This window comes from Mirounga leonina, unplaced genomic scaffold, assembly GCF_011800145.1.
Source record: "Mirounga leonina isolate KUSES-001 unplaced genomic scaffold, KU_Mleo_1.0 Mir_366, whole genome shotgun sequence".
NCBI classification, from domain to species: Eukaryota; Metazoa; Chordata; class Mammalia; order Carnivora; family Phocidae; genus Mirounga; species Mirounga leonina.
In genome coordinates, this window is record NW_023270709.1 from 10,259,029 (window position 1) to 10,272,490 (window position 13,462).

At 37.1% G+C, this 13,462-nt stretch overlaps 1 protein-coding gene across 1 annotated transcript in view; it reads right to left on the minus strand.

Annotated features, from left to right (window-relative positions):
* BLOC1S5 (biogenesis of lysosomal organelles complex 1 subunit 5) overlaps positions 1-13,462 on the minus strand; it is a 42,808-nt gene that overhangs the window by 14,019 nt on the left and 15,327 nt on the right. Inside the window, exon 3 of the mRNA XM_035030821.1 lies at positions 5,650-5,779. Within this exon, the coding sequence (XP_034886712.1) occupies positions 5,650-5,779 (130 nt within the window). The remainder of the gene's footprint in view (positions 1-5,649; positions 5,780-13,462) is intronic.

Consider the following 13,462-nt stretch of genomic DNA (forward strand, 5'->3'; position numbering starts at 1 on the left):
CTATGCTCACAAATAACTGCAATATTAATGCCACTGAGAACAGTTCTTCACAAAGTGAAAGCAGTCAAGGAGTTAAGTTATTATTACTATTATTCTTCTTACTGTACTATCCCTATGGAAAATGCTCTCCTGTATTCCTTTCTTCTAATAAAAATGTTTTACTTGTCTTCAAAGAACAGTTCAAGGTTGACTGCCTTCATAATAAAGCCCTCCCAGATTAATCCTTTCTCTGTAAGGATTTTCTCTTACTTGAAATTCCTTTATCAGGTAGGTGTGTATCACTCCACTTTATCCTGTAATTGCTTAAACAGAGGTTTGCCTAGTGTTTTACAATTCTGCCTTCCTATCCTACCCAAACCTAGCTCCAAATAGCTCACAAGTTCCATAACAGGGCAGGGACTGTGATTTCCCTTTCAGAAAAATGTTAGGTCCCTCCCTGTGAGAATATGGTAAAAGAGGAGGATTCTGCTTTTCAAAAGTAATGTTTTTATCAGTAAACATTTTAGTTATATCAAAGATAATATTTTAGGACTGAAAATTATGTTCCCAATCATTGTTTGTTCTAACAGAAAAGATGAAAACAAAACAAAATGGGAGCTGATTAGATCTGCCTTCTTTCTGTGGCATATTAGTATTACATCATTTTTCCCAAGCAGTGGTTCCATCATTTCCTGATTGGATTTTTTCCCCCTGACTCCAAACGTAACTTTAAAAAAATCCATTTTGTGGTCTTTGGGTGCTTCTTCATTTTCAAATCATTCTGGGCTTAATCTAAAAGAAGAGTTACAAGACTATGACATTATTTTGTCATTTGTTATGTCCTTTAAAATTTTAATTAGAACACATCTGACAGAGGCGTCAGAGGCAAACTTTTGTTCCTTATATTTGTGCTCAGACAGAATGACCATTTTTAGAAATTTCAGCCCCTTAGAAGTAACTGATTTTTTAATTCTTTAGCCACACAATAATAAAGGCTTACTTTCTAGATTTCATGAGATCTGCTTTTCTAAAATACAAGAAAAATCATGTGACTATCCCAAACATTCCTTCTTCATGATTAGAGACCCCAAGGGAAAAGGCCCATTATGCAAACCTACCCATCACTTCCACATCACTTACTGCAGTGTTATTCCTAATTCAGTAGGAAGCCGTCTCCCCTGTTGTCTCAGTGTTTTAGGAGACTGTACTGATTTTAAAGCATCAAGAATTTGTCAAATTATTTTCTATCAATCAAAAGATTTTTTTAAATTAGCACCACATACGGTAATTGTGCCACAGACGACAATTAACAACATCCTGACTGTCCTCACAGAAAAGAAGCAAATACATTCTATCACGGTGTATATATGTAAACCTCAAATACATACATAAGCAAATAATTTTGGTTTGGTAGCAGAAGATGTTGGCTGAATTCTCATTCACTCATTTCAATGAATGCATAATTGCTTCGTGACTACAATGTGTCACTGTTTAGGTGTTTTAGGTGCTTCGTGACTACAATGTGACACTGTCAGGTGTCAGAGAACAATCAAGAGTCTGAGCTCATGGAACTTACGTTTTAGTTGGGGAAACAGACAACATATAAATATTGAGCACGTCAGGTGGTGGTGGATATTCCAGAGAAAAACAAAGCATGGTAAAGAGGCCAGAGAATGCCAGAGTGAGGGGCAACGATTATTACAGCATAGCTAAAAGGGTCTCACTGTGGACACTTGAGAGGAGATCTATAGGAAATGACGATGTACAAAAACCTGACAAAAGAGTATTCCAGAGGGATCCCTGAAGTGGGAGCACATTTGGCACATACTAGAAGAAGAATAAGGAGGCCAGAGTAGCTAGAATGAAGTGCGGGAAAAGAAAATGGAAGAAAATTAAAAAGTCAGAGTGGGGGCCACCGTGTAGAAATGTCCAGGCCACTGTGAAGATTTTGGCTTTTCTCTAAGCAAGGTGAGGAGATCCTGATATAGTAATGATAAGAGCCAAGTCACATTTCAAAAAGATCATTCCGGCTCCTATGTGGAGAACAGATTACAGGGAGGAAAGACATGAGTTATGTGGCTACTAGAACAATCTAGGTGAGAGGTCATTGTGGCTTAGACCAGGGTGGTAGCAGTTAGGAACGTGATGAGGGTGGTCAGAGTCTGGTCACAGTCTCAAAGTGGAGCCAAGAAAATATGTTAGTAAGATACATGTGAGGGAATGACCAGGGGGAGAATGGAAAAGGGAGGAGAGGACAAGATGGATAGAGGAAGAAGCAGTCAGTGAAGAAGAAAATTCTAACTGGTAAAGTGCTATAAAAAATTGGTTAGTATTTTAAACTGTTGAATTCCTAAAGATTTCTAGGTAGAGAGAGAGTGAAGCAAAACCAGGCAAACTCAGTCCCTTAAAATAACTCACAAAATAAATAAAAAGTCAAGAAAAACAAAAGGTAAAAAATTCCACCATTCACTGAATAAGGATGAATTATAGTTGTATATTATAAACTCTGAAATGTGGCAGCCAAGAACTGAGACTCCTAACCCCACTGTAATTACTTCATCCCCCAAAAGTTAGAAAGAGAAAATGAGTTGACAGAATTCTTAGAACTCTAATATGCTTAAATTTGTACAGAAATAGATTTGGGGGGTGGAGAAAGTACATAACATGTGAGAGAGAGATAAGACAAAACACTTATTCTGAAAGAAAACCTAATATAATTTTCCATAGGTACTTTGTTATACAAAATAACAATATGAACTTATTAAAAGAGAGCAAACACATTGCATGAAATGAAAAATGAAATTGCAGCACTAAGGAAACAAACTGAGAACTATGACAATATCATTACAGATCTAATAAATAAATCAGAAGGAACTGAACAGTCCAAGACTAAATAAACAATTGGCAGCACTAGAACTGCAGGACAGAAAGCAAATACTGCAAACCTTGATAAAGTTAAAATTTTCAAGTGAGGGGTTGGGGAAGAGAGGAAGGAGGGGAAAGTTGCCTCTACCTCTCAAGGCATTAATTAATGCAGAAATAATAACATGACTCTAACTTCTGAATGTTTTTTGTAATTTTTTTGTTTTTCTAATTATTTTTCTTTGATCTTTTAGTAACTACTATCTCTTATAGTACAGAAACACTTATTTAAGGTATTCCCTTCAGTTGTGTTTGTTCTGTTAAATTCAAATAAAACTTAAAATTAATACCTAAGCTTAAAAAGTGTATGACCCCATTCTTATCAAACACTCTCTCTCTCCCCCTCGTATCTTCCCAGCTAGTCATTCAGCCATCATTTCTCTATCCGTTCTTCTATTTGGAGATACAGAGATGTCTGAAATGATGTTCCCCAAAGTTAAAAAGCAATGGTTATCTTCAGGTGGTTACTAAGGTAATTTATTGCTTTCTTCTCTTTTTTTCCTTATTACTTAAACATATATCCTTCTGTTTAAGTAATAAAAAAAAAAAATAGTCATGTTCTCAAAAAGAGAGAGCGAGGCAGGAAAGAAGAAAAACTATCTTCCCATGACCATGCTAGTTAATGTGAATAAGGAATAACCCAGAGAGGCTCTGCCCTTCTTACTCTCAAATCAAGGTCGCGGTCCTCAATACTACAGTGAGATCTCCAGACAACAAAGTTGGTGAAGCCCAGGAGTCTGTGAAATAATCTGAAAGCAGGGCACAGACACTACTATTGTTATCAGGATGAAAATAACATAAAGGCTGCATCTTGATGACTTTATAGGCTGCTTTTTTCGTATTCTCCTAGAGCTCTCATTTACTTTTTCTGATTTTTAAGGACCCACAGGTCAGTTTTTGTTCTAAAGCTTCTAGTCACTGAATCCGGAGACACTCTGCAAGGTGGGTGGCTGCCCAGCCCAAAGCGGAAACAGTTCCAAGCTGAGGATTTCGTCATAGTTCTACATTCCAGTAATTCAAGATGTCTGCACCTTACTGCTCCACAGTTACTTAGTTCTGCGCAACACGTGGGACCACCAGCTTAAAGCCACTCCTGCAGAGTTCTGAGCACACAGCTCTCCCACAGGAAGAGATAAATGTGGCAGTTGTGTTAAGAGGCACAAAACAAAACTCAACTCATCCCTAGGTTTGTAAAGTGCTACTTAGGTCAAAATATATTCCAGTATATTCCATATAAACTTGCTTGCATGATTTTGTACAAGTCCCTGATCAATTACCATTGAAAATAAACAAGCCAGCACTCTGACTTGAAATGGCAGATTTTTAAATGTGAAATTCCCCAGGAACGACAGCTGGGCCCAGGCAAATCCTTAAAATTAAAGCAGATAATCATCTCCATTCTACGCATGCTCATAATACTTACCAGAATATACCTGGGCAGAAGCCTACTGAAGAAGCCTTTCCTGCTTCTGGCAGGGAAACACCTCCGAAAGCGGTTTCTTAGGTTCATAGAGTTAATTACACCCAGGGTAGTCCACAGATTTTGAAACCTTAACTATCAACTTTGTATTTTATGTGTTTCAATTCTTTTCAGGACATGTGTACAGTCTGAATCCCATTTTACCAGCAATACTTTTCTATTTCATTATGAAGACTCTACTTTTAAGAGGCTAGTCCTCAAATCAGAAGTAACATTAGCCCAAGAATGAAGTAAGTTAAAATAGTCATTCATAGATTATTATCAAGTTTTACCCAACTTATTTTTATATACTCAAAGTGTAGAAAAGGAAGGTTATAGGCACATCTCAAATGCACTCATAAGAATTGTTATTAGTAATACTGTTAGTATAACACCTAGAATGTTTGTCAGGGTTAAGGAAGCCACTCTACAAACAAACGAGGGATGTCTGTAGTAAAATGCAAAAGCCCACAGTCAATTTTAGACTGTTTACTATTCTACTCAAAGAAACCAAACATAATCTTGGGGCATTCATTCTATCCAAGCTCCAAAGGCATTAGACTACACAAGACTAACTTGAACTTGAATACAAAGACTGGCTTAACTCAGTTATTAACCAAATCTCCCTGTTGCTTTCCTTCATAGATCATTGTATTACTGGCTAGTTTTGTTTTTTTTCCCTCCAGAAAGATATTTTTTCAGTTCCCAGCATTATCTATCCTTGAACAAGCTGAATACTGTCGATATAGATCTAAGGAGAAGCCCTGAGTAAAATCAGTTATTAATAAAACTTTTATTTTATATTATTATTTGATATGTTTAATAAGGATTCTTTTTTAATATCCTTCCACATTACAATATTTTGCTTAATGAAAAAAGTTATAAGATACAAACGTTTATGATAGGATTATGTTTTTAAAAAGTTAAAAACTCTAGTATCCTGTCTGAAAAAGAAGTTTCATTTCATATCCTAACTCCTAGTTACCAAACTTCTTCTTATGGATAATTAAAAAAACAAAAAAGGTAAAAAGTGTTGCCATTTTCTCACATCCTAAAAGGACTCCAGATGCACACATCTCACTTTGGAGATCAATGCTCTCAACATCAATGGCAACATACATTAATCACGAGATAGTCAATGTTCTCTGTGGCAGGGCTTCCAATTTATATGTTTCGATTAAGAATTCTCTCTCCACCTACTACCAAAATACTGAAGGAAATACATTTTGGCATAGCATTCATTTGAAATAGAACAATATATATATAAAAAAACAACAATGCAGGCTTACATCTCTGGAGAACTTGGTTTAAGTTGTCCTGCATGATTTCTCTACATTTGGGAAGAGTATGTTCATTTGTTTCATGGATCATATTTTTCAAATTTTCAAGAACTCGCATTTCTCGAAGACCACGTTTTTCCTGTTAAAAGAAAGTAAATTACTAATACATACTGTGTCTTAATCTCGATAATTACTTTCTGGGATTTCCAGCCAGGTTTCGGTTGTTACGCTATTACTTATTAATGAAATTTACACAGCTTTCTTCCAATTATTTGGCAATAAATGAAGTCACAACCTGGAGGTATTCTTTTTATTATGAAATGCTTCAAAAGTTGCAATATGAGTAATATTTTTATAGCAATGTTTAAAAGCGGGCATGAGAAACACTAAAAGAACAAAAAGAGGCCTAGAATGCCATATATTTTATTCTGTACAGCAAAGAAATTAGACACCCTTGATCTAATTTTAATTTTGTTGTTCTTACATCAAACACATAATAGCTCCCATTATTATGCTGTTTTTAAATCTAATTCCATTTTTCTCAAAAATGTGCAGTAAAGGTAACAACATGTAGATAATTCCCTATACAGAAAAGAGTTAACACTGACCCCTCCCCTTAGAAAGGCCCGCTTGCAAGGCTGGCCTTTGGCCAGGGGCTGGAAACTTGCCCAGTAAATAGTTCCCTACACTGGTATAAAACTTTCTATAAATGATAATGCACATCTTTTCTTCTGGGAGTCTAGAATTTTGATACATGCCAGGCACAGACTGCCTACCTGACCAATTGCCAATAAAATCCCTGGACTCCTAGACTTAGGTGAGTTTTTCTCGTAGGCATTTCACCTGTGTTGTCACAGCTCATTGCTGGGGAAATGTAGCACATACTGTGTGACTCCACTGAAGACTCTTGGAGGCTTCTGCCTGGTTTCCTCCATGCACCTGTCCCTTTGCTGATTTTGCTCTGCATCCTGACGTAATAAAGCCTACCCACCAGTATGACCATATGCTAAGGCCTGTTAGTCAGTCACTGAACCTGGATGTGGTCTTGAGGACCCCTGATACACCCCTCCTTCAGAAAACAGACTTTAACACTACCCTTCCACCACCACTTGAGGGTAGGCCAGATTTAGTGACTTGCTTCCAAAGAACAGAGTAGGGAAAGCAAAAAATACTGACTTCACAGTGAAGACAATGAAGGCTGACATCATCAGTGATGTCATGGTGATAACACATACCCTCTGATGTAATGTAACAAGGGCACTTCCCCAAAACCCATAACCCCAGTCTAATCTTAAGAAAAACATCAGACAAACACAGATTGGGGGGACATTCTACAGGCTACTGGCCAGTATTCAAGACTGTAAAGGTCATGAAAAACAAAGAAAGATAACTGTCACAGGCCAAAGAAGACTAGAAAGACAGACTAGAAACACAAGTAAATGCAGTGTGGTACCCTGGATTAGGTCCCAGAACAAAAAGAGGACTGCGATGGAAAAACTGATGAAACCCAAATAAAGTCTGGTATTTCATCAATAGTAATGTATCAATGTTTTACCCATTATATAAGATATTAATAGGGAGAGAAATTGAGTGAGGGGTACACGAGAACTATTTATACTACCTTAGCAACTTTACTGTCAGTCTAAAATTAATACAAAATAAAAAGTTTATTTAAAAAAGAAGGGTAGTAAACTTGATTGTAGGGAAATAAGTTAGTTGTATTACTGAGGTTTTTATTTTGTTCTGAGTCATTCTTATGGAGCAGCTATGGCCAGATTTTTACTATACTGTTTTTAGATTTTTTTAGATTTTTTACTAAAATTTTTTCCATAGGATCTTTCTCAAAGAATCAAAAGCGAATACTGTACTTACCACCAATCAACAATTCTCAACTCCTGGCTTATTTCGTTCCCTCTATAACACTGCATACATTCTCCTGCCCACAATCCTAGATTCTTTTGAAGCAAATCCCAAACAGCACATCATTTCAACTGTAAATATTTCAACATCTTTAAAAGACAAAGACTCCTCTTAAAAAAAATATATAGTAAGACCACCTCTCTGTCCCCTTCTCTCCTCACACACACACTCTCTCTCTCACATGTACATGCACACTCAATAATAATTCTTTAGTACTATTAAATAACAACATAGTATTCCCATTTCCTCAAATGTCCTATTAATGTTCTTTTTTATCCCCATTTAAACCAAAATTGAACTAAAACCTATATATTGCAACTGGTTAATATGTTTCTTAAATCTTTTTTAATCTATAGATTTCCCCTCCATCACTTTTTTCTTTGCAATTTGTTGAAAAAATGTGAGTCATCTGTTCTGCAGTTTCCCACAGTCTGTTATTTGGCTGAATGAATCCCCGTGGTGTAATTTAACATATCCCTTTGTCTGTTCTCTTTCCTGTAAATTAGTAGTTAGAACTAGAGGCTTGATCAGATTCAGGGTTTTGTTTTTTTGTTTGCAAGAATATTTCAGAGGTGGGCTGTGTACTTTCAGCAGGATGTTGGTAGCATTCCGTCTTCATTTATCAGCAGAAATACCTCTGTAAAGAGAAATTTCCCCTCAACTATTTGGTTATTCTGAGGAATGCTTACATGTGAAAGGCAAAATAAAACACTTGATTATTTCCTCTTATTTAACAGATTTAAAAATAATGATTTGGTTCCCTAGTATTCTCTGAAGGTTTCTCTTTGTTTCTACGCATTCCTATGACTCACAGAATTAACATATTTGAAGTTTTCTAGCCATTACAGTATTTTTCCTTACTGGTGTTCGAACTGTCCTATCTTTGTCCAGTGGGAGCCCAGTCAGGTCGGCTCTGCAATGCTTTAGACAAAATTCTATGTTCTTTAGTAGCCTCTTTGCTTTCTGATATAACTGGGTGCACCAGGCTCACCTTGTACATTTCTGGACTCAGACTTGGAATCAGCAGGTCTCTAAACACCACTAATATTTAGAAATGGTATTTGAGAATGATCACTAGGGGTGTTCACTGCTACTGGGTCAGTCATTATTTCTAGGCCTTTCAGGGGATAAGGCTACAAAATAGGTTATGTGCTTTTTAAAAGACACATTTTAAGTTCATACTCAAAAAATAAGGTTTTTATTTACTGTTGTCCTACCCATTTCTTTGTAGTTGTCAAAACACCAACAGAACTACTCATTTGCTTTATCACCACTTCACTCAAATGACAAGGACGACATGAGCATCAACAACACAATTACTGAAAACAGCTTAAGGGTTTGTTTGCTTGTTGTTGCGGCGGCTGTTCTGAAGGGATATTCCACTAGGAACGTACGTCAAACTGCCCTGTTTTAACGTTACTTGGAACAGTTTCTCTCTGCATGGCAATGCCACCATCCAGAAACACAGGTTTGCTTTTTTTACATTTTACTTGATTTTTAGGGATTGTTCCTTAAAACTTAATTATCTTTTACGTAAAATATTTACATGTTTCCAAAATTACATCTATAAACAATATATATACAGTCAAAAAAGTCTAACTTTTATCCATGTCCTTTGCATTGTATTCCTTCCTAACTCTCTCTTTAGGTAATTATTTTAAAACTTTATCCTACCCCTGTCTTAAGTATAAGGATATACATCCACATACATATGTATACACACACACACACACACACACAGAGGCATATATAAATGTGGATGTGGATGTATTTGATGTGAAAATGTCGGGGTTTGGAGTGAATGGTCAAGAAAGAATTCTTGAGGTGTCTCCAGTGCAAAAGGGTGGTTTTATTAAAGCCCGGGGACAGGACCCGTGGGCAGGAAGAACTGCATGGGGGTTGTGAGGGTTGATTGATTATATACTTTTAAGTTGGGAGGAGGTTAGGGAGAGCATAAGCCTCTAAGGAATTTGAGATCAGGCACATTCAGAGTGGTATGGCCATAGACATCTTCCTCTAAGGAATTTGGAAGCAAGGTTTCCAGGACCTTGAGGGGCTTGCTCTTATGAGGAAAAAGTGATTTACTACTACCTAGTAAACCCTTAGTCATGAGACCCTTCAAATGTTTATCAGGGGACCACATGTTTGAAGGATGATTGCTAACGTACAAAGAGATATGGGGGTAGAGAAAAGGAAGTTTCCAAAGGAATTTTTATGTTAAAGGAGACTTAACGGGATCCTGGAGGTTGGACTAATATTAAAGCTAAGGCTGCCTTTTGCCCTTAGCAAAGTATTAACATGGAGGCAGTTGAGTTCCGAGAAGAAGGTCACTCTGCCTGTCTCAAAGATTTGTCAATGGGCTGCAAGTTGTAAGAAAATTTAATTTTTTCCCTTTTGCCTTTGTTCTCCCCATCATATTTATTCATATGTATGTGTTAAGTATATATGTATGTTTCCAATTCCTTCCTTCTTAAATGGAAACATGATATACAGACTATTCTTATTTCATAAATAAACGCACACACATAATGTATATAACATTTTCAGGTGTGGTCATGTGGTCTATTTGTTCTCTTTTGATATCTCTTTCTAGTATTGAGAAGAATTTGGTGTTTTTGTTCTCATGGTTATATTTATATTCATACTTTATATAATACCCTTGGTCTCCACTTTTTTGGTTACTGTCTACTGGTTCCCTACTATAAGCAATATTAGTATTAGGATCATCTCCTTCTCTAGCTTTCTCACTCCTTCAGGATCCAATGTGAAACAGTATCCTTTTACTCCCAGTTAATATTTGTAAGGCAACAAGAGCCGGACCATATTCTCCTTTTCATATACACTTCCCTCAGCCTCCACCTTCTGGTAGACCGAGTCTGCACGGTCAGAAAGCAGTCACTGCATGTTATACTCTCTCCCTTAACAACTGCCATTCAGTCTTAGTTCTGTAAGTAAATAGATATTTAATGCTTACCAACTCTTGTTACGCAGAAGTCTTGCCAATCATTTTGGTCATCTGAAACTCACTCTGTGGATTATATAATAGGTTCCTCAGGAAAGGCTCATTTGAACAGTATTTGCAGAGTCCTGCATGACCCAGCAACAGTGGATTATATAGCTGCGGGTCAGTTAGGCTAGACATAAAATCCCTGGCTGTTCAAATCCATTGTCTTCTGGCATAAGACAGATAACGTCTGTTAACAATCAGGTTTTCTGGGGCGCCTGGGTGGCTCAGTCGGTTAAGCGGCTGCCTTCGGCTCAGGTCATGATCCCAGGGTCCTGGGATCGAGCCCCACATCGGGCTTCCTGCTCAGCGGAGAGCCTGCTTCTCCCTCTCCCTCTGCCTGCCGCTCTATTTGTGCTATTTCTCTCTGTCAAATAAATAAATAAAATCTTAAAACCAAAAAGATCAGGTTTTCTTCCCCTAATAAAAGACACCCATTTTGTCTATATGCCCAAAGAAAAAAATTTTTTTTCTGTAAAAACCAATAGATTAGGGCGCCTGGGTGGCTCAGTTGGTTGAGCGACTGCCTTCGGCTCAGGTCATGATCCTGGAGTCCCTGGATCGAGTCCCGCATTGGGCTCCCTGCTCGGCAGGGAGCCTGCTTCTGCCTCTGACCCTCCCCCCTCTCATGTGCTCTCTCCCTCTCATTCTCTCTGTCTCAAATAAATAAATAAATAAAATCTTTAAAAAAAAAAACCAATAGATTAAAAAATTTCTCAGTGTAGGCTCTTCTGGGTTAATTTTCCCTGACAGCAGTGTGCCCTTCCATAAAATTTCACTAGTACCTTCTTTCAGGAAAGTTTTCTTGAATTTTAGTTTTCACATTTGTTCTATTACACTGCTTTGGCTTTCTTCTCTAGCGGCTGATTATCAGGCATATATTGTACTGCATCTTCTGTATTTACTATCAATAACTATTCCTTTCTCTTGAATTCTTTTTATCTCTTTCACTCCGTCTTTTAAATTTCACATAAGGGCTATCCATTGTGTTTATTCACTCTTACGTTCCTTCGAGTTTAGTTTTCATTCCTGAAATAATTTTTAAAATTACTTTTTCCTGAATTTTTCACCTTAGCTTTTGTTTTTTCCATTTCTGTTTTAGCCAATTAATTTTGAGTTTTTCTGATTCTGATTTATACCATTTTTTTCCTCACTTCTAATAATTTTCTTATGCTTCCCAAGCTCATTTTAAGTATTAGGTTACAGTTTTTACCTTTTTTTGTGGTCATACCTACACTCATTGCCTTAAAGGACATTACTGTTATGGGATTTGACTCCTGCTTACTTTTAAGTGAAATTAGTTTTCCTCTATTTCTAGAAGGGAGGGGTGGTCAGGACAGTCTTTCTAACTTCAAAGGTCTAGAACTCCCTTTTCCTGCTGTTTCACAAAGTATTCAATCTCCTTTAGTTTCTCTAGAACACCATTCTAGACGGGTGTTTTGGTTTGTGAGTTTCAAACTCACAGGTGGCTTCAGCCCATTAGACTTTTCTGTGGTCTGCTATCACTCACTCAGAAATTAGAGCCTGTGAAGTCCCCTCCGAAGGTTCTGCTTTCTCCTTAGAATGGCCCTTCAAGCATTCCTGATGGTAATTTTGAGGTTTTCTAGCATTCAAGGCTTCACAAGACCCTCAGCCATTCTTCCATGTCTTCCTCCAGTTTCTGATTCCACAGAAGCCTTTTTTGGTGATTTGGTCATTTGGTATTTGGGGGATGTGTTGCTCCCTGGTTTTATTACAGATGTTGCCTGGTTTTGCTATTCTAGTTGCTCTATCTCTGTAGCCAGATTGAAGTGAAAAAACAAACCAACTATGTCATAGCTGCTGTCACCTTCCCCCCACGGCACTGGAATCTGAATGAATCAAGACTATAGAGATTATTGCATTCCTTATGGTACATTTTTTCTTTATCAAGATGCAAAGGAGTGGTCTCTCAATTCAAATACAAAGACAATGAAGAACAGAAAGGGGAGTTCTGCAGTTCTACTCAAAGTATAGGTCTTACTCCAGGGTCCATGGATGGGCTTTGGGATTCCAGAATGCCCCTGAAATTGTACTCAAATTGAATATATATGTCTTCTACACACCTTCCTGGGAGAAAAAAATTCTCCAAGGAGACCATGACCTACTAAAGTTAAGAAACACTATCAAAGTTGAAATAAAATATAAAGTTAAGAATCCCTATCAAAACACCAATAGCATATTTCAGAAATAGAACAAATAATAATGAAATGTGCATGGAACCACAAAAGACCCCGAATAGCCAAAGCAGTCTTGAGAAAGAAAAACAAAGCTGGAGGTATCATAATCCCAGGTTTCAAGATATACTACGAGTTGTAGTAATCAAAACAGTATGGGGTACTGGTACAAAAATACATACATAGATCAATGGAACAGAATAAAGAGCCCAGAAATAAACCCATGCTTATATGCTCAATTAAGCTATGACAAAAGAGGCAAGAATATGCAATGACAAAAAGATAGTCTTCAATAAATGGTGCTGGGAAAACTGGACAGACACATGCAAAAGAATAAAACTGGACCACTTTCTGACACTGTACACAAAAATAAACTCAAAATGGATTGAAGACCTAAATGTGAGACCTGAAACCATAAAAATCCTAGCAGAAAACACAGGCAGTGATCTCTTTAATACTGGCCTTAGGCAAAAGCAACAAAAGCAAAAATAAGCTTATGGGACTACACCAAAGTAAAAAGCTTCTGCACAGCAAAGGAACTTATCAACAAAACGAAAAGACAGCCTACTGAATGGGAGAAGATATTTGCAAATGCTGTATCTGATAAGGGGTTAATATCCAAAATACATAAAGAACTTATAAAATTCAACACCAAAAACCAAATAATCCAATTAAAACATGGGCAGAGGACCTGAATAGCCTT